The sequence below is a fragment of the Enoplosus armatus genome, chromosome 2 (assembly GCF_043641665.1).
Source record: "Enoplosus armatus isolate fEnoArm2 chromosome 2, fEnoArm2.hap1, whole genome shotgun sequence".
Classification (NCBI taxonomy): domain Eukaryota; kingdom Metazoa; phylum Chordata; class Actinopteri; order Centrarchiformes; family Enoplosidae; genus Enoplosus; species Enoplosus armatus.
In genome coordinates this window covers 10,568,737-10,591,407 of record NC_092181.1, presented here as the reverse complement: position 1 = coordinate 10,591,407, position 22,671 = coordinate 10,568,737, and the positions used below count along the sequence as shown (strand labels likewise).

Sequence of the window (22,671 nt, the reverse complement as noted above, 5' to 3'; positions counted from 1 at the left end):
AAATAAAAGTAAAATAATATATACAAAAAGAATGTATGTGTATGTGTATATATATATATATATATATATATATATATAAATGTCACAATATATATATATAAATGTCACACATATGCAATAGAGCAATACTGCTCTATTGCATATGTGCACTTGTGACATTTAAAGAATAAATAATGAGGTAGTGGTTGCTGACAGAGGAGAAATAAGTCCAGAATACCTCTTTACAGTGTTTTATTTCTTATTGGGCACATTATGTGTTGGCCTAATTCGGCCTAATTAATACATTTTTGTTTTTGCAAAGAAATACGTATGAATCAAATTGTAGTTTTTCAAGTCAAACGTTTTCCAGCTCCTCTTTCTTCCCTTGTATTGAGCAGCCATTTTTAGTGGAAGTGGTAACCACCAAATTTGACATTCTTTATTTCTGGCCCTGCCCGGCTACCCCACGCCCAAGAGTAAAAATGCCCTTGAACCCCCCTAGAGGCGTTAGGACCCATGACCTCAGTATTTCTAACATCCTGGCAGCCCTGTGTAGCTCAATATAGTGTGTCACTAGAGGGCCAACATGGGCTCCTGCTGTGTTCACTTACACCATAAAGGCTCTTAAATAGGAGGAGGTGGGCTTTAAAGCCAGGCCTAACTTTAGCTAAACAGCAACCAATAGTAAATGCATAGCACAGAGTCATGAAGTCAGCGGGCTGTTAGCTAACATTAGCTAACATGGTCAGCATAAGCTACTGGTTGGCTGCAGAAGCAAAACCCCAGGGTGCACTGAATAGATCAAAAGTGCATTTTATTGTTTATGAATTCAACTTTGCAGGAGGATTTTGTGAGTTACATAGTCTCGGCTGGCAATGTTTATTGGTGGTTAGCACCTGGATATAATGCAAATTTAATTAAAAAAAATTCTTTGTTTCTTTTGTTTTTTGTGGGGTTCCCCAAACGGGGGTCTTACTGGGACCCAATAGGCAGCCCCTCATTTAACCATGTGGGACCATAGACTGTATATAAAGATGGACAACATGAGAGCTCCCCAAGTGACGCCAAAACGTCTCGATCGTCACCTGGTGGCTGGCTGCAGTATAGGCCATAAGCCCCGCCCCCTCCATGTCAGCGGATGGGACGTCAAATACGTTTTTCCCAAAGATGGTTTCTGTCATTTCAGGTAGTTGTTATCATGCTGATGTTTGTTCCTTCTTCTGTTACGTTTGGTTATTTGATGCTATAAAAACGGGGTGAGACTTCACGATTGACAGCTGAGATTGACTGTGGTTTGCTTTCGATTGGGTCGGGCGGGTGGAGATCGGGACCACGCACCGCGGCTCCACCCACACCACCACCCCCCTCCCACGATCACCACTGCGCAGACTCCGAAATGACGTCACCAGCACAAGATGGCAGCGGCCCTATCTGGGAAAGCTGGGCTTCACTTTTGTACAGTGGGAGGAAGAGGAGACACGTCGGCCATCTTTATATACAGTCTGTGTTAGCAAGTTAGCTGATGTGCTAATGGACACCATGACTCAACAAAGAGAGCAAAAACTCAACCTGCATAACTGTCCATGGTGTCCACCTGCTGGCACCATTACTGTCCACTCTGCGAGGTAAAATGATGGTATTGTGGTGAAATCAAAGACTAGAGGGAAAAAAATCAAAATATGAATACAAATTTGTGTGGCAGACTTTTATTTATTCTCCCATTTATCATCTCATGACCCCTAAAATGTTACTTGTGTGTTAATGCATCAGTCTTAACTAAGAGTTGAAATTATAAGTCTATTAATCGATTTGCCGATTGACAGAAAATTAATTGGGAACAACACACAAATCTTAATTACACTCCACACCTGGTTTTTGGTTTGAGTGCAGTATGCTGATTCTTTTATTTTGAAGCAACTACAGGAAGTGGTTTTTGTTAACTGCAGTTTTACAGTAAGGGGTTTCATTACAGCTTCGATGGCAGGGCAAGGGAGAGTAAATGACAAAAACAGTAAGGCTGCTATGAGAGACCAGAAACATGTAAGTGGAACAAAACTCCAAAGACAAATATATACACACACACACACACACACACACACAGCTCATTGGATGACGTGATGTCTCTGCACCAAGACTATCACAATTCGCCACAAATTGAATAGTGGTTCCCCCACAATTCCTGATATTAGTATGTATGTGTGTGTTTGAGAGAGAGAGAGAGAGAGAGAGCACTGCTATCTATTTGTGTCGTCAGCAGGACTCCCAGTGTGCCTTATACAGGTTGACTCACCAGCTTTCCAAAGCTTGGCAAACACACACACACACACACACACACTCACCACATACATTTTCAATCCAGTCCATCAGATATTTACACACTCAGAGCCGGAGGACAACACTGGGTCCATCGATTTGTGGTTCAACCTGAATGTAGGTGCGAGTGTGTGTGCATGAGGGTTGGATCAGCGCATGATACTCGATAGTTCCAGCTACAGTAGAAGGTCAAGTGGGGTCAAACGTCTCCCTCTTCGGCCTCATCTTCCCGTCCCCTCCTCACTCTTAGCACTCAGTTCCTTTCAGCTTTCGTGACAGCTGACATCACTATCCACAATGAGATGATGGAGGTTTGCAATACTGTTTATACCGAGATAGCTATGGGGGGGCCATGGGCATAGCTGGCCATGGGCAATGCTGCTTCACCTCATGAGTTTTGGATTTACAGGATTTTGTACCTTTATTTTTCTCTGACTTAGCTCGCAAAATTGACTTAATAGACCCAAATAGATATTCCCGACTGATGAAATGTTCCAGGTTTCTCATGGCAGTAATATCCTAGCTATGTTAACTAACTTTGATATCAACTTGAAGGTAAACTGTTTTTTTTACAACTGGCCCTGGCCATCAGTTCTAGTGGTTATGATAATATTGCACCCACCAAAGTGACTGCTGAGATCTGGCAACGTGGAGGTAAACCGTGAAATTGTTTAGAACCAGTGATGATCATACGACTTTTTAGCAATGATGCAACATTCCAAGATCTTGCGTTCCAAGTACAATGTCATCATAAGTGAGAAAACCAATGGCCCAAACTACGAAAAAAAAAGCCAAGATGTAACCATATTTTTCTGTAGGCACTATGGCTCACATGTGCTACACTTTTGCATTATTGCCATCTGGAGGCGTGCGTGTTGCGTCACCCCCACGTTCCCGTGCCCATGCTAGTAGAACACAAGATGTACAGCACCACAAGTGGCCCAAAACTCCACAGATAAGATTGGACAAAGTTAAAATGTAGAGAACTGCACGTCTGATGCAAGGCAAGTGTTATGTTACACTAATATACTGTTATACTTTAAGTTATACTGAAGCTCTAATCCAGTAGGAGTTGGATTCTTCTTCTCGATTCTTCTTGCAACTACAACATGATGTGTTTCTGCAGCTAAATGTTGTGTGAATCAAACTCTAATGTGACTCTAAGGCAGTAAAATATGGTGGTGCAAAGGAAGGATTTGTTGTACTTGGTGGTTCCTAGCAAACGGTTTGGTGGACTAACATTTTCCTCTTACGTGTTTCCTGTTCCTGTGTGTCTTCAGCTGTCATGGCTCCCAGCTTGGCCCAGGCGTACAGGAGGAGGTGGTGGATGGCTTTCACCGCCATCATAGAGAACCTGCTCTTCTCTGCTGTTCTGCTGGGCTGGGGCTCACTGCTCATCATGCTGAAGAACGAAGGCTTCTACTCCCACCTTTGCATTGGTAAGACCGCCAGAACAATCTGAACCTGAATCAGAATCAGAATCAGAAATACTTTATTGATCCCCGGGGGGAAGTAACACAAGTTACCTGTGCTCCCATTCAAGACTAGAAAAGCAGCATGTACAAATAAACATATAAAAAAAATATATATATACATTTACAATCTTTGAGTGAAAAAAAAAAATATATAGATATAGATATACATACATATATGTATTGCACTTGTGAAATTTAAAGAATAAATAGTGAGGTAGTATATATGACAGGTGAAATAAGTCCAGAATCAGTCTGTTAATTCTGAGTGTCTGACACTCAGAGGGAGGAGGTGAACAGTTTGATGGCCACAGGCAGGAATGATTTCCTGTGGCGCTCTGTAATGCATTTAGGTGGAATGAGTCTCCCGCTGAATGTGCTCTTGTGTCTGACCAGCCCATCATGGAGAGGATGTGAGACATTGTCCAAGATGACCCGTAGCTTGGACAGCATCCTCCTCTCTGCCACCACCGTCAGAGAGTCCAGCTCCACCCCCACAATGTCACTGGCCTTGTGGATCAGTTTGTTGAGTCTGTTGGAGTCCACCACCCTCGGCCTGCTGCCCCAGCATGCAACAGCATAGAGGATAGCACTGGCCACCACAGACTCATAAAACATGATCAGCATAGTCCGGCAGATGTTGAAGGACCTCAGCCGCCTCAGAAAATAGAGACGGCTCTGGCCCTTCTTGTAGAGGGCATTGGTGTTCTTTACCCAGTCTAGTTTATTGCCAATGTGAACTCCCAGGTACTTGTAATCCTCAACAATGTCCACATTGACCCCCTGGATGGAAACAGGGGTCATCTGTGCCTTGGTCCTCCTCAGATCCACAGTCAGCTCCTTTGTCTTTGTCACGTTGAGCTGTAGGTGGTTCTGCTCGCACCATGTGACAAAGTTGTCCACAGCAGCCCTGTACTCATCCTCATCCCCCTTACTGATACATCCAACTAATGCCGAGTCATCAGAAAACTTGGCAGATGGCAGGTCTCTGTGCAGTAGCTGAAGTCTGTGGTGTAGAGAGGACAGTCCCCTGCGGGGCCCCGGTGTTGCTGACCACTCTGTGCAAGTGCCCATACTGTGGTCTGCCAGTCAGGTAGTTGACAATCCAGGACACAAGGGGGGCATACACCTGCATCTCCGTCAACATCTCACCCAGTAGAGCCGGACGGATGGTGTGAACGCACTGGAGAAGTCAAAAAACATGACTCGCCAGTTTATCCAGGTGGGCGTAGACGCGGTTGAGCAGGTAGATGATGGCATCCTCAACTCCAAAACAGGGCTGATAGGCGAACTGAGGGGGGTCCAAGTGTGGCTCAACCATGGGCCGTAGCTGCTCCAGGACAAGTCTCTCCAGGGTCTTCATGATGTGGGAGGTCAGTGCCACTGGTCTGTAGTCCTTGGAGCCACTGGGACGCGGCGTCTTCAGCACAGGAACGAGGCAGGGCGTCTTCCTCAGCACGGGGTCCCTCTGTAGATTCAGGCTCATGTTGAAGACATGGTGAAGTACTCTACATAGCTGGGGGGCACAGGCTTTAAGCATCCTGGGACTGACACCATCAGGGCCCGCAGCTTTGCTTGAGTGGAGTCTCATCAGCTGTCTGCTAACATGGTCAGCAGTGAAGCACACTGTAGAGGTGACCGGTGGGAGAGGGGTGGAGTCGTCAGGTTGGAGAGTGAACAACCAGCTCTTCCAGTCGCCTCTAGTGCAGTGATCGTCCAGTCAGATGTGCTGGATGCTCACCTCTCTCGGATAGTTTCAAAGCTTCAGTTTTACTAAAATACCATTTTTTATGACTGCAGTTCTGGTGATGCTGTACACAGCCTACTATCAGCATAATACCTCCAAAATTGGTAATTACCATATAACAATGCTGAAATTCCTCCCTTATGTTCCAAATGTTCCCTTTTGTTTCAAGGAAATACTGTACAAATGATATGTTCAATGCTGTGACTCATTATCTGGAAACACTTGTGGTGGTTTCTGTGTAATAACCCTGAATCATGTTTTTTCCCCGGGCCTTGTTGATGAGGCCAGCTGCAGTTGGGAAGAAACTGTTCTTGTGGTTGAGGTTTTGGTCCTTATGGGCCGCAGCCTTCTGCCGGAGGGGAGTGTCTGGAACTGTTTGTGTCAGGGGTGGCAGGGGTCAGCCACAATCTTTCCTGCTCACCTCAGGGTCCTGGGGGCCTACAGGTCCTGAAGGGATGGTGGATTGCGTCCAATCACCTTTTCTGATACGCTGTCCTTGTCCTGGGCTGTGGCAGCAGAGTAACAGATGGTGATGGAGGAGGTGAGGATGGACTCAGTGATGGTGGTGTAGAAGTGCACCATCATTGACTTTGGCAGGCTGAACTTCTTTAGTTGCTGCAGGAAGTACATCCTCTGCAGGGCTTTCTTGGTGAGGGAGCTGAACGTTCACTTGAGGTCCTGCATGATCAGAATCAGAATCAGAATCAGAAACTGTTTATTGCCAAGTAACATACATTACAAGGAATTTGCTGTGGTCTGAAGGTGCTATTGTTTTGATAACAAATAAGTAGAATATAAAAGCTAAAATAAGAATAAAAATAAAAATAAGATAAGATAAATAACAACAGTGCAGTGACCAGAATAAAGTAAAGTGTCCAGTAGGGGGTGGGTGCGTTAATGTAACGCAGTGGGGACAGGGGTGATGTACGTTAATATAACGTATAGCTTGTGTTTGTGTTCTGGGGGGGGGGGGGGGGCGCTGCAGTCTGCGTCTGTCCTTGGTGGAGGCAGCAGCGTACCAGACGGTGATGGAGGAGGTGAGGATGGACTCTATGATGGCAGTGTAGAAGTGAACCAGCATTTTTTGTGGCAGGTTAAACTTCCTCAGCTGCCTCAGGAAGTACATCCTCTGTTGGGCTTTCTTGATGAGGGAGCTGATGTTCAGCTCCCACCGGAGGTCCTGGCTGATGATGGAGCCCAGGAAACGGAAGGACTCCACAGTGTCCACTGGAGAGTCACACATTTAATAAACTGTTTGTATTTTGGGAGTTCATGTCTGAGGTTACCTTTGTTAAAGTCACCGAGGACAATAACTAAGGAGTCCGGGTTGGTCTGCTCCGTTTCCAGTATCTGGTCGGCGAGTGCGCGCTGTGCGTCCTGCACGTTGGCCTCCGGTGGAATGTAAACACCGACCAGAATGAATGATGATGGTGCCCAGGAAGCAGAAGGATTCCAGGTCACCATGTTACCAGATGGTCAATCCTATCTACCTGCAGGAGGACTCATCCCCACCAGAGATTAGCCCAATGAGGATGGTGTCATCCACAAACTTCAGGAGCTTGATGGACTGATGACTGGAGGTGCAGCTGCTGGTGTACAGGGAGAAGAGCAGAGGTGAAAGGTCGCAGCCTTGAGGGGAACCAGCGCTGATGGTCCACATGTTTACCCAGCTGCCCAAGCTTCCTCCTGCAGGTGGAGTTAGGCACACTCAGCTGGGAGAGCCTGTCCTGCAGCAGAGCTGGGATGATGGTGTTGAAGGCGGAGCTGAAGTCCACAAACAGGGTCCTGGCATAGGTCTCTGAAGAGTCCAGGTGCTGAAGTTCACTTCACTGTGGATCACTTGCTTTGACACAAAATGCAAAAAGTGTTTTCTCACTCAAACTCAACCACGACCAATTACCTGTGTAATTACACTCCATTTTGCACGTTTACGTACTATTATCAAAACTGTTGCCTTGTACGCTGTCCTGTGACATTTTACATGTATTTTGATTGGTCTACATATGATTTGAGGGTTGAAAATAACAAGGAGGAAAGGGCCCAATGTTCTCAGAGAACAAGAAAGAGCTATTGTATTGTGGTTTTGGCCAACAATGCGATACGCCTCCGAGAAATTCAAATGTACTCGATGACCACACAGTTTTAAATAATGGATGCTGATGTTTACCCTTGAGGCTGGGTTTAACCTGGCAAAAGAAGGAAGAAACATCATTGGCCACGGAGCTATTTTGAAATTCCCGGGCCAATATGGGTGGTAACATCGCAATGTGTGCTGCAAACCCACAGAATGGGATCCTCCTCCACCGCCATGCCAACTACGGTCCTTACCACAGTTTTAGACAGACTACACGATGTCGTCACAGCAGGAGACCAAATGAATGCAGAGCACATGAGGTCCAAAACATGTTTCATCAGCATCAGCAGCACAGTTTTCACTCCAATAGGTTAGAGTAAGGTTAGAGTATGGCGGGAGGCGCCATACTCTAACCTTACTTAACCCCATTGAGGAGTTTGTATCGGCATGACCGCCAGAGGTTTCACAATTTCCAGCCCTGCGTCAGGATACTCCTCATTCAGGCTGTGTAGGAGGGCTGCGACCAAATAGATGCAGGGTCCTGTGCACGGATGGACTCGCCGTTCAGGAAGATTCCTTCCTTCTTATGAGAGATCTGCCTGTGACGTGGATGAAGTGCTGTGGCCAGATTTTTTTTTTCATGCTAATGTTTATGCTGTGTTCAACCAGTCGAGGCAGATGACAGCCCACCTAGAGTCCAGTTCTGTTCAAGGTTACTGCCTGTATAAAGGATGTTTTTCCTTGCTGCTGTCGCCAAGTGCTTGCTCATGGTGGGAACTGTTATTTTCTCTGTAATAATATTATAAAGAGTACGGTCTAGACCTGCTCTATATGTAAAGAGATAACATTTATTGTGATTTGGCACAATATAAATAAAATTGAATTGTTTATGTGCTGTATTCTAAGAATAAATTCTGTTCTGACTTCAGTGCAAAATGCATGGACATATTGACTGATTGTCATTACTGATCCTGTGTGTTGTGTTTGCTCAAAATATTCATGTACTTTAATCGAACAATATCTCTGAATCAAAGCCAGACTATCATCAGAAAAGTAGAAATGTTAAAAGTGTTTCAGGTTGAGCACCGTAAGGTTTTTTTTAACTTATTGTACAGTTTTGAATGAAGCGTTTCATTTCGCTAAAGATCGGAGGTGTTCTGCTACTTACGTGTGTGGTTGTGTTGGGTTAAGTTCTGTTTTCAAAATCGAGGTTAAGTAATTGTAAAAAACTGTAAATTTACGTTCAAAACATAACACGAGATGATTGTACTTTAGACTATAATCTGCTATCTATCTACATTTTACATCATCAATCTTGTCCTCATGGAAGTGGACAGTTTATGATCAGATGTCCCTCTTGGACAAAATGAATGCTGGACGTCTGGACACGTCAGCTGCAGATTGTCAGGGATGGATCAGACGTCAGAAAGATTCCTTCCCAGGTGGATTACTGGAGAGAACAGAAGGTGTGATGCGGTCGAGAGCTTGCGGCCAAACACGGAAGGCAGGGTCGACCAGCACTGTTGTATTTCTAAATCTGTAGCTACAAGTGTGTGTAATGAAATAGAGATTTTGTTTTGCATTATTATTTGCATTATTGAAATGACTTTAGTTTCATTTTGTGCACTTGGAATGACTCTCTGTAAAGGAAATAGCCTATTGAAACACATTGCAACATTTCTGATTCATCTCTGTGACATAAACTGTGAGGCAGCACAATCCACGTAGTAAAGACGTGACCTTATTTTTGTAATGGAATCTTGGTTTATGGTAAATTTTACATTTGTAGATAAAAAAACTAGTAAAATACTTAAAAGGGACAGTTCACTCAAATAAATAAAATACGGTTACATCGCCTCAGTGGTATCTGTGACCACCTTTGCATTGGTTCGTTCTTCAGTAATCATCCACAAGTTGACTCAGTAAAACTCGCCTCTCCTCGTCCAGGATCCAGGAGGACTCCTTTTGTTTTCTCGTGTATGAGTTTGTCAGAACTAAAAAACTAATTATTTTTGACAAAGCTTAGGATGAACCTACACAAGCCGCTGTCAACAGCTGTCATTGGGACTATTTCTTCAGCTAAAGTAGTTCAGGTGGCATTGCAACAGTTGAATACTAATTGTAGGACTTCAAAGCAATGAAATCCTACAAAGCTCCATTTAATAAAAGAGAAAAATCTCACTACCATAGCATTTACATATATGGCACTACGTGTTCTTACACAGACGGCGTCTTCACATTCAACACACAAACCTGGGAAAGCATTTAGCAGCGTTCGCACCAGCGGCTTGTCAAGTGATCGCTAAATATTTATTTTAATCTGCTGTGTACATGATTGACAACAAATGGACAATATTCTTTCTGCCTCTTGCCCCCCTCTGACCTTTTACATTGAGGGACCAGGGCCAGGGATCATGTTGCTTGGTTCATATACTGTGATGTCTAGTCTTCTCAGCGCAGCGAGGAGGTGTTTTGGCAGCCTGAGCAGCAGTTCGGTTTATAGATATCTCCTGACTTTTTTTTTTCCAGAAAACGAGACGGTTGACACCAATGCGACTTCTGTGGGGAGCGGTGACTGGCGGAGTTGTGTGGAGCAGGAAGAGGTTTTGAATCTTGGCTTCACCATTGGCTCGTTCCTCTTGAGTGCAGCCACTTTACCCTTGGGGATCTTGATGGACAGATATGGGCCGCGCCCACTGAGGCTCATTGGCAGGTATGACGGACAGTCCTTTTATCATTAGCTTTTTTAATATGACAGTGCTCTGCTTACTAAATGAACTAATGACATTTAAACCACACCCCACATGTGCTCTGACGTCCTGTGTCTGCATATATGTCAGTTCATGTTTTGCAGCCTCCTGTGCAATGATAGCTGCCGCTGCATATAACCCCGAAGGTAAGACAACACATCAGAACGTCCAAACCTCAGAATCATCAAATGCTTGCTTTGATCTAATCCTGGAACTGTAAAAGTGCAATTTTCCCACAGAGATGCAGTACTGAAAGGAAAACATCTGTCATATTACAGCTTCGGCCTTAGATTTGTAGTTCTGCAATCATTCACTCCATTGGGACAAGTATGGTGAGCCGTCCGATGATGAAACAGGCTGGAAACATGCCTACACTTGGCAGTGTAACTTGGAAGATAAAGCCAAATGTTGCAATTACAGTAATACCCAAGCTAAAAACTCAAAAAATGTACATATTGCAGCCTGCCTTCCTGAAATCTACTTTGACCGAGCCTATTTACCATAGTTGTGTGCAGTCTGAGATTATACTTATGTAGACATACTTATAGGGGGCACTCACTTTTGGTTGGGACAAAGATACAGACCTCCCCAAAAAACCTGAATGCACGTTTTTCATTATAGCTCATGGTATTCTTTATTTCCATGTGTTCCATCAGTGCTGTCTGTCCTCATCTTCCTCGCTGTCTCCTTCAACGGCTTTGGAGGAATCTGTCTGACCTTCACCTCACTCACAGTACGATTCCCACTCACACACACACACACACACACACACACTGTATTTGCAAACTAGCTGAGAAGTGTCAATAACTTAAAAAGAACTCCTTATATTACAATATTCCTGTTTGTTGCGGTGGCTGCAACCCCCCCCCCCCTCCCCCCATGCATTAAGATTTGAACACAACCTACCTTGTTTCCTTTTGGTTAATGAGCAAAGCATGTGTTGTAATACACTAGTAGGGGTCCAGATATATGAAAACTAAGGAACAGAGATTCTACCGTGTCCGTTATTTTTCTATATCTGGACACCTTGTTGTGTATTACATGTCAAGTCAAGTTTATCTGTGTCGGTTAATATCACATATTGAGCTTATTCCCCTTTGTTTGAATATTGGACTTATGTTCATCAGGTGGCCACAAACTAAAAAATGTTATAAGGTGATAAATATGTAAATGTTGTTGTTACATGTTTGTTTTGATGCCCCCAAGTGGCTAAAGCATGATGATGATATCCCAGGAACCTACATTTACTTTCAGTCCTCTTTGACATTTCATAATTGATGCTGATGAAACTCTGATGAAAGAACAATAACATGAACAGATATTAAGTGTCTCAGTGTTGAACTAAATTAGGCCATATCCAGCACTGCAGATAGGGAGTCTATGTGCATCATCAGCGGGGGAAGCTGACCAGTCAGGAGTGACAGGAAACATGAGGGCAAGGACATAGGACAAAGGTTCCTGTCGGCTGGACTTGAACCCGGAACGTCACAGCAACACAGTACATCGCATAGACTACTAGGTCACCAGGACACCCCCATATACTCATTTTTCCATCTTTCTATCTGTCAAAACATTTGGCGTTTCATATTCCAAACACATTGGTTTTGACTGCTTTATGAGTTGTGTACCTGTGATTACGAGTACACGTTCTTGTGTGTGTACGTGTGTGTGTGTATTTTGGAAATCAGCACATGCTGTTCCACTTGTTCTAAATTCAGCTGCGGCCTCCCAGCCAATCCAAAACATGGGCGGTCGACACACCCTCTCACAGCCCTGTCCCCTTGTCAACCCAATCTCTCTCTCTCTCCCGCTCTCTCTCTCTCTCTTCCTCTCATTTCCTGACCTAGACCTATGTCCTGGACTTGACATGGTCATTTTGGCCTTGCCACTGTCATTCTGGTTTGTGTTTGTTTGTGTGTGTTTGTGTTTGGGTCTGTTGTGGCGTGTATTATCTTGTTGATAAGCTTTTACATAACTACCTGATGTAAACGGTATATTCCCAGCTAATGTAACTGGCCACCAACACATCTGGTGCTCTGTCAACTTTGATAAGGCAGTTTGTACTATAATAAACTGACCGACCAGAGCCACCAGTGGTATTTTAATCTTCCTACACACAAGCTTTTTAAGCCTAAAATCCCCTTCTTTCCAGGGACCAATATTGTCCTTATTACATTTCTGGAAAGCCTCACAAAGGCAATGTTAACATGGTGATGTTTAGCACGTATAAAGCTGACCATGATCACCATCTTAGTTTAGCATGTTAGCATGTATTTGCTAATTAGCACTAAACACAAAATACAGCCGAGGCTGATGTGAATGGCATTAGTTTTGCAGGTGTTCCGAAAGGCCGGGAACCACTGTTCTAGATGTCAAAATGTTCACTGGATAAGCAAAAGACTTCATGGGATCACCAAGTCAAGTCAGTTCATTTTCTGGGGACCATGGATGTCTGTACAAAATGTCATGGCCATTCATCTAGTATATGTCGAGATATTGTACTCTGAACCAGCCCAGTGTGCTAAGAATTACATTCATGTTGGATGATTCCACACCTCATGGTTCAAGTAGTGTACCTTTTCTGTACCAAGGCGGAAAGTAAGGGTTTGGTTGATTGGCGAGTAGCATGCAGTTAATGTTCGCCTTTTTATCAACAGGAACCATCAGGAACCATAATTCTAACCTTTACCAAATATTTTGTTGCCAGACCATAATCATATCTTAACCAACATGATATTTTCCTAAAATAACCATACTGTAGTTGCTATGGGGAGATGGAAAAAATTTGAAAAACATTGCCATTCGACGTATCTTACAGCGTCAACAATCTTGCCTGGTAATTGGGTGGGACACTGCCATCCCTAGAGCCCCTACCACTATATATATATAGATAGGGAAATTGAATGGTACCTGTTAGAAGAACTTTGTGTTAATAGTTTTTTTTCCCCACATATTTGGTCTCTCAAACTATGTGTGCGCTACAGCAGGGCACAAGAATGAAGGAGAGAACGATAAGAGGCAGACCAAGCGTACTGAAGGCAAGAGCAGATGGAAGAGCTAATGGAAAGAGAGGGGGAGAGCCATGGAAAAGAGGGGAGGGCAGATAAGAATGGATAAGAAAGCAAAGCTACAACAACATGGAAACATTACTGAGGAGAGAGAGAAAGTCAGAGCAGAGAGGTGTGACATTAGTTGAACTCGAGGACTGAAGACAGAGAGATAAACGCATAGGTGATATTAGGTTATCAACACCTTTACATTGGAGTACATTTGGGTACAATATCAATTCTGTAACTACTCCTACTATCATTACCACCACTACAGCTAATGCTATTACCACTACTATCAATACAGTCGAATCAAGATAAATGGGGGGTAGAGTGGTATGACATTAGTTAAACTTGAGGATGGCAAACAAATGGACAGACAGAAAGACAGACGGTCCAATGTAACTGATACTGAGGGCAGACAATCGGTAGCTTTACATACAATTACAACTGCTCTTACTCAAAGCTGGATTGCCAACCACACAAAGCAGGCAGTTTCTATGGGGTCCTAACCGCCTCAGTCCTTTTGAGTCAATTGGTTTTTGGCAATGAGATTTATTTTCAAACGACTTAGGGAATTTGGACCACTACAACACAGTATCAACGAATGTTGGTCCTGCATCGCTCTATTAGAGAGGCGATGTCGAAACCAAGTCTTCATTGTTTCAGTTTATATTGTGCTTATATATATATATGTATATATATATATATATATATATATAGAGAGAGAGAGAGAGAGAGAGAGAGAGAGAGACTCGTCCCTTGTCGCTGATTATGTTTGTGATTTCCATGGACAGGGTCTAAAGGTGTAGGAGAGTGTCCGGTCTGGGGGACCTTAGATTTGGGTTGACTGCTCCCAGTAATGCAGGCATTGTACTGAACAATCGTGGTGAAAAGGGAACTGAGCCGGAAGGCAAAGCTTTTGTTTTACCAGTCAATCTACACTCCAACCCTCACCTACGTTCATGCTTTGAGTAGTGGACAAAGAACAAGATTGTGGATACAAGTGGCCAAAATGGGTGTCCTTCGAGTTTCCTTCCTTCATGTCAAAAGGAGCCAGTTGAGGTGGTTTGGGCACCTGATCAGGACGCCCTCTGATTGCCTTCTTTTGGAGGTTTTGTGGGCATGTCCAACCGGTAGGAGATCCCGGGGTAAATAGAATTATATATCCCATCTGGTTTAGGAACGCCTCGGGATCCCCCAGGAGGAGCTGAAAAATGTTTCCAGGGAGAGGGACGTCTGGACTACCTTGCTTAGCCTGCTGCCACCACAACCCAGCCCTGGATAACTGACAGAAAATGGATGGATGGACAAAAAAAAAGAAGGAATGGGGGCAGGTACAGGCAGGTAGGCACAGCTTTAGGTTCAGGTAGAAGAGGCTGGAAAGAGGACTGACACAGTATTGACAATGTGGCAACTGACTGGGGAAATGTGGCTGGTATGTATACTGACAGGGTGATTGGAGAATGAGACACAGGTGAGCAGGAGGATGTAGGGTCATGGTCAGGGGTCAGGTCACTGGGACAGGTGGGGAAGTCTGAGGGTATCTGGTGGATGGATGGAGAATGGCAATGACTGCAATGCTTCAAAGAAATGCAGGGGCCCGAGGGCAGTGGATATGTGGCTGAAGGGAGGGACCTAGAGCCAGAATTGGCAAAATAGGCAGCTGTTGTGACATAGACTGGGCAGATAAATGGACAGACCAATAGGAAGAAGGGCAGCCGACAAGAGTTCATTTGTTTGCTTAAACAATGTTTGACAGAAACACGTTGTGTAAATGGAATTTTGATCATTTATCTCACCTTGCATATGGGATCAAGAGTAGAAAGGAATCTGCACCATCCGCTCAAAGTAAATGATCTTCAGACAACACAAATCATGGCTCAATATTGCGTTTTAATTTGAACAACATACCCATTGGGCCCATTGGGCACACTCTGTAATATTAATCCAAAGGTCCTAAAAAAAGCTCATACATTTCCAGTTGTACTTTGTTTGAATCTGGTTTCCATCAGAGTAGGACAGCTTTCATCCGACAAATATAGAATACGTCAGAGTAGACCCTTTGAGATAACACAGCGGGTGAAAAACACACAAGCAGAGTACACAGTATCCCTTTAGTCACAGCATCCAAAGTTAACTACGTGTGTTAGATTACATGCATAAAACTATGATCTTTTAAGGCTGGAAAGGGGGAAATTATATCCTGGATTTTGCTAAAATTTCTAAAAAAAATTGGATCCCAGAGTAAAAACAAATGCAGGATTTTAAGTCACCACAACTGCGGAACACTGAGACCTGACCTTAAAATGTAGTTGTTATGGTAATAAAAATAGCTCAGCCTGTTTGCAGCTGATTCTTGCCACGCCTTTGTAATGTATGCTAAAGTATGCTAAAATGCCAGCTTACAGTTTTAGTTTTTAGTTTAATGTTGCCTTGTCAATGATTGTCAGTTTGCAGATTTTTTCATTTCAATTGTTTAAAGATGTAAATGGGGGCTGTCACTTTTCATTTATAATTCAAATGACCATAATGAATATCAGTGTTGCACACTTCAGAAACAGCAGAGGTTTTTTTTGTTGTCAGTGTGTGTGTTCTTGACATGACCTCCGTTCCCACTGATATGGAATACACTATTAGTGTAGTCAATCCAAAAAATATCTGACATGAGCAGCAGGTTTAAACTGAGCATGAAGGCCTGTAGTGTGAATAGAGCCACGTGCAGTGTGCTGTGTGATTGGCAGCGCTCCAGCTGCGTCTATAGTTAGAGTGAAAGTCTGTACACACACACACACACACCCACACAAAACTTACCATCATCTGCATGGCCAGAGAATGTTCACATGCACACACACGCCAAGTTGTCATGACAAAATGGGTGACAAGACACGTAGGGGTTGTGTGTGTGTGTGTGTGTGTGTGTGTTAATCAGCTCAACTTCCTCAGCTCAGTGACAAGCTTGCGTTTATAAGAATGCTGTAGCGGCGCCTGCTGGTTGAGTTTTTCAAGTGCATTTGAATCACTAACAATGTGCGTTAGTTTAATCATAACAGCTATTTAGTTCATTTCTTTTTTTTCGGTTTTACATTGTATGTTGTTTTATACAGAGTGTGTTTACAGGAGCTTATTTTTTCACATTTACTGCTGACTGATAAGGATGGTTGCATGGTTCATTTATTCGTTTGATGTCATAGTTTTCTCTCTCTCTTTCATCTAGCTGCCTAACATGTTTGGGAATCTACGATCAACCATCCTCTCCCTGATGATCGGCTCCTACGCTTCTTCGGCTGTCACCTTCCCTGGTGTCAAGGTGCTCACACACACACACACGCAGACACATGCATGCCATTATTTGCCAACAGTTTATTATTTATTAATTATCATTTCTCCACCTGTCTTCTGTTCATCCCCATTCTCATTCCTCCTCTCCAGTTGATTTATGACCTTGGCGTGTCGTTCCGTGTCATCATGTGGGTTTGGTCCGGTATGGCCTGCATGGTCTTCCTCAACTGCTTTCTAAACTGGCCCGCTGAATCCTTCCCTGCACCTGAAGACATCAGATACACGTCAGTACACTCTACATGCTGTAGTCGCATTATTGTACACATGAAAACACATAACACAACCTTTCATGCCTCCCCTCTTTTAGGTTATATATGGCATGGCACATTCAATTATGATTAAACCTGCTAAACACTCATTATGGGATTCTAATACATGCTAAATACACTGTTGTTTAGTCACCCTGCCATTCAGCATAAGTTGGAACTTAAAGACGCAGACCATTAAGTTACAGAACAACAAAAATCGCCCTAACCCTTATACACCTTTGCTTTATACGTCACATCATTTATTGTGGGTTAAAATCAACATTGTTTGACATAATTATGGATCATGTAATAATGATCAGTTAGTATCATGGATCACGTTAGCTGGTGAAGTAATTTGTCAAACGAGCCAATTGTAACATATCCTCTCAGATAGTATTTTGCTAGCGATAACGTTAGCCAGGTTAGCCAGCTAGCTGTAACTTTAGCTTAAAAACAGATGTGCAGTAAAGTAAGCATGGACACTGGCGTTATTATTGTTATCTTTCTCTCCTCACAGCTGTAAAAAGGTGAAGCTGAGTGGGGTTGTGACAGAGGACAAGGTGACTGGGGACCAGTACGTCACCCACATCACTGTCATGGAAGACACGATGGGAGCCAAACAGCCACAACCTGAGCAGACAGACTCCCAAAGCACAACCCAGGGTAAGGAACGTAATTATCGATAACGTTCAATTCTTGTGGTCGTTTACATTCATGTCTTTGTGTGAAACAACAAATATGGAGGTGTCTATCAGATTTGTTCTTCTTGTCAGGGTGGAAAGGCATGTGAGCTTGCAGTATCAGCAGGCATTACTCTGTGTTATATCCACAGACAAAAAAATGCTCTATTGAACCTGAATGTGTATCCCATCATTGTTTTGAAGATACCAACTCGCCCACTCATGAGTCATCCTCATGCCGGGCCAATAGTGGAGGTTTAGAATTGCACTGTGGGATTACTCCACTCCACAGTGTCCATCCAAAATGGCTGGAATGAAACTCTGAGGCATTACCAACAGATCGACGCACAATTAACCACACGGACAAGGATCTGTGTCACCCATCCCTCTTTTTTGCATCACTGGCTGCATAGTCTTATCAGTGACCATTACTAATACATATCTACAGGGGGAATTACAGTGAATTCTGGGATTGGTCAGTGTGACTGAACTCCCAGTGAGGAAGTTCCCTACCTGAACTAAAGGCTGCTTTCACACATTATCTCTCTCTCTCTGCATCTTCAGGCTCGGTGCCGCTCTGTCATTCTATGTGCTCCCCCATCTTGCTGTGGAGCCTCATCACCATGGCAATGACCCAGCTGAGGCTGATCTTCTTCATGGGCGCCATGAACAAGATGCTGGAGTTCCTGGTCACCCATGGTGACCCCAACCGTAAGAATAATGATCTTTTTCTTCTTCTTTTTTTCAATTTAAGTACTACATAAATGAATGAGACAAAACAAAACTATGAGAACTGGACATCAACACTTGTTTCCTTTGTCGTCAGTGCAGACAATTATAGACAAAAACTAATGCTGCCACTACTGTTGTGTTTGACTTTGTGATGGACCCTGACCTGCAGCTGTTGTCCCTTTCAGCCTCAGAAGAGCTGCAGAAGGAGGTGGAGGAACAAGGTAAGAATCAGGATGCTTAGTTTTAAGAGTGGACAGTGGGTCAGAGCTTTTTGGTTTTTCCTCATTCGAGTCCAAGGACAGAGGGTGTTGTATGCAGGTTTTTGGTATTGGGCTATACAAATAAAATTGACTTGTCTTTCTTTCCTCATGTGAACATGTGACTATTATCCACTGGGCTGATTAGTCAGCATATTTACACTTCCGGTTCCCTCATCTGGAAGTCAATAGGTTTTTTGAATATGTTTTTGGTTAGATGCCTGAAATAAGGTCTGTGGTTAACACAAGCTTAAGATATTTACACGTTTTGTTCTACGACATAAAATACGTCAGTAGATACCCCACTCATGAATTTTGAAGCTTTTACATGTTAAAAAAGGCCATTGCTAACAAGTGGCTAAATGACTACTCAGGTTCAGTGGTGGTGTAGTTCGTTTATAGTCTAGCATTAGCTTTTTACTTCTGGTGATTCCTTTTACGTTTCAGAAATCCTAAAAGTGGTGTTCATTTGTGAAGATTATATTGCTGAACAAAACGTGTAGGTATCACAAACTTTTGTTTTGCCACAGAGCTTGTTTTCTGCAATAATCCAAAATCCCATGGAAAAATCCCATTGGCTTTTTGTCAAGGGAACCAGGGCAATGCTATCTTCTGGGTTGGCCTACAAAAATACATCATCCCTGCAGCACTCTATTGGTAATTCTAAAAATGACAATACTCGAGTTGAGAATTACAATAAAACAATTTAAACTTACCGGTGTGGAATCCAATCAAAATGTTACAATCAGGTTTTGAGTGTTTACCAAAGACAAGACGTTGATTGTTGTATTGATACTGTATTCATCAGTTGGACAATAAACAGCACTGTAGCTGCTATTGAGGACACTGAGATCATGTCCATGGCATTTTCTCTGGGAATTTATGAACCTAGGGAAGTTTAAAATCTACAGTTAAAAGTGAATTGTATTCCTAGCAGTGTAGAGAGGGCTTCGAAACACCATTTAGACCTTCATATTGGGAAATTAAACCTTAAAACATTTGGTATTTCTACAAATCCCGACATGACAATACATGTATGTAGAGGCTTCAATGTGTCTCCTATTTTACTTGTCTCCATGTGTCTCTGTGGACTCCATCTCTGCGTGTCCTCCCCAGTCGGCTTCTACTCATCTATCTTCGGCGCAATGCAGCTGCTGTGTCTACTGACCTGTCCTTTGATTGGCTACATCATGGACTGGAGGATGACGGAGTGTGACCAGGAAAACGTGGACACGCAAACAGAGAAGAGGTATGAAGAGGGTTCAGTGGCTTCTACAGTACATTTACACATTCTTGTATAGCTGTCACAAAGACAGAGCACTTTGAACACACCCGCAGCTCTGTCTCAGCTGTAAGCCTCTTTTGACATGTGTCCCCTTCAGCCAATCCAATCCCCCAAAGAGAGACAAAAAGATCCAGAAACTGACCAATGCCTTGAGAGCTTTCGTCTTCACCAACCTCCTATTGGTCACCTTTGGAATTATTTCCTTGATTGACAACCTGCCCATACAGGTTAGAAACATACTGTACAGGATACACTGCATGCTCAATGTCTTAATTTACAGACACACTGACACTTTTGATGATCATTCATTAATCTGTTCTCTGTCATTTCGTCTTTCTTTCTCTGTTAGATGGTGTCATTTGTTCTGCATACCATAGTGAGAGGATTTATCCACTCCTGCTGTGGAGGTCTCTATGCCGCTGTGTAAGTAACACCACTGGCATCTTTAAAGCTGTACTAATACATCATTTTATATGTTTTCCAGCTCATTGTTTTAGTTTTACAGCCCGCAACTTCAGTTCAGTCTCACCGCAAAGTTAGCGGCCAGCTACTGAACATAGTGGAGCTTTTAGCAGCTGCAGAGCCAGATATTTCTCTCAAGAGTCGGTGGAGACCAAAAACAGAGCTACAAACAGAGTGAATATTGGACTTACATTTGTCAGATGACCACAAATAAAAAATGAAAAATAAATGAATGCTTTTATTAGCAATAAAAACAAGGTCTACAGATTGTTGTGCTGCCCACTATAAAAAAAATGAAAGAATGCAGCCACAGCTCATGAAATAACAGTGGTACTGCTTTAATGAGCAAGACATCTGCACAGACTGTGCTGTGGTCTGTAAAGACGCCGTTGCAATCCAATTCCAGATGGTTTGTTGCCCCCTGTGCAGCACATATTTGGGTTTGGTCAGAAGTCGATGTGGTATGTCTGTGGAACTGGTGTTTGATCATGGTATTAAGCTAGGTTTAGCGTGTTTTGACCACAGACTGTATATATAAAGATGGCTGACGCGTCTCCACTTCCTCCCACTGTACAAAAATGAAGCCAAGATATCGGGCGCTGCCATCTTGCGCTGGTGACATAATTTGCTATCTTTGGGAAAAATGTATTTGATGTCCCATCTGCTAACATGGAGGGGGCGGGGCTTATGACATGTCATGTCGTCCATCTTTGCATACAGTCGACAGTTTTGACTGTGAATGAAAACACTCTTTCTCTTTCTTTTTATTCTCCTGTTGATTGTTCATCATTATCACTCGCTCTAGCTACCCGGCCAACCACTTTGGGACACTGACAGGCATGCAGTCAATGATCAGTGCTGCTTTCGCCTTGCTCCAACAGCCGCTGTTCATAGTGATGGTGGGACACCTCAGCGGAGATCCTTACTGGGTAGGGAGCACACACTCACACACATGAGACTTAGACTTAGACTTTATTAATCCCGCAGCGGGGAAATTTACAACAGCAGGGAAATTTACAGAAGAGAAGACAAAGAGTATGCAAATACACATAACAGGTTTTATAACAGGTCTGTCACATGCACTGACATGTCTCTCCTTACAACAGATCAATTTGGGCCTTCTCGTCTTCTCCCTGGCTGGCTTCCTGTTGCCGGGCTATCTGGACTATCACCGTAGAAACTTGATCAAGGCAAAGGCAGAGCGTGATAGGCTGGCTGCCACCCAGTCAGACAAAGAGATTGCTCCTCTAACCCAATCAGATAGTGGAACTGCTAAGAGCCTAGCCAATGGGCATGCAGGATACACATCAAACGGGCATACTGTTTAAGATGATTGACAGGAGTGAAATGATCAATTTATATTACAGTTGTTTTTGTAATTACCGTTCAGTAGTTTTATGAATATTCTGAGGAGGTAAATGCAACCTCATTTATTTATTCTATGTTTATTTAAAACAAACAAAATGCCAAAATTCTAGTCAGTAATGGTGCCACATATTGACAGGGTTTGCCTTGGAACCATGGAAGTTTCTCAGGCTTCTCATCCCAAAAATAGTCTCTGCGGTTAGCACTGTCACTTCACAATCTCAGCCCTGCTCCTTCCTACGAGGAGCTTACGTGTTGTTCTCCTGTTCATGGGGGGTTTGCTTGCCACGCAAACACCCTAAATTGCCCCTTAGATGAGAATATGTGTACATGTGACAGACAAGTGAACTGCATTCTGGAAAGGGCTTCAGTCCCCCCAAACCCTTGACCCTGTCAATAAGTGACAAAAGAACATGAATATTCAAGGGCCATACCAGTGGCTCTTCTAGAGGATTTCCAGCCATTACTCAAAGCATAGCTTCACTTTTTAGAATATTGGATGGGCTTGAGACCTGCTCGCGTTAAATGATTTGTCATGGTAAGCAGCTAACCAATCAAGCATTGACATAGCTAGTTATTTTGGACATGTTTTGAATGTCTACTTTAAGAGATGGGCTCACAAACGTTCTCATCTGTCCTAAAACAATACACAGATTTTGCTCGCTGTAATCATTCCTCGTGTTCATGCTGGCCATTGAAAGATATCGATGATATCTTCTTGTCCTCTTGATTTGTCTACCTTGGCCTGCTGAAGCTTCGTATTAACTTCATATAAAGTTTTGAATACATTTTGTTCCCCCCATCACTTGCATTAAAAGTGCATTAGGAAGAGAACTGGAGGAATGATTGCAACAAGCAAAAAACAGCTTCAGTGTTCATATGGGCACGTCACTATTGTTTTATGGCAGACATGAAACA

General features: G+C 43.3%; 1 protein-coding gene across 1 annotated transcript; it reads left to right on the top strand.

Annotated features, from left to right (window-relative positions):
* Nucleotides 1–3,577: 3,577 nt before the first annotated feature.
* slc43a1b (solute carrier family 43 member 1b) lies at nucleotides 3,578–21,716 on the top strand. Its single transcript, XM_070922081.1, has 14 exons — nucleotides 3,578–3,731; nucleotides 10,115–10,298; nucleotides 10,426–10,481; nucleotides 10,992–11,068; nucleotides 16,600–16,692; nucleotides 16,815–16,948; nucleotides 17,490–17,635; nucleotides 18,217–18,363; nucleotides 18,570–18,605; nucleotides 19,758–19,890; nucleotides 20,024–20,153; nucleotides 20,276–20,349; nucleotides 21,194–21,317; nucleotides 21,495–21,716. The coding sequence occupies exons 1-14, from the start codon at nucleotides 3,578–3,580 to the stop codon at nucleotides 21,714–21,716; spliced, it is 1,710 nt and encodes a 569-aa protein (XP_070778182.1).
* Nucleotides 21,717–22,671: the final 955 nt, after the last annotated feature.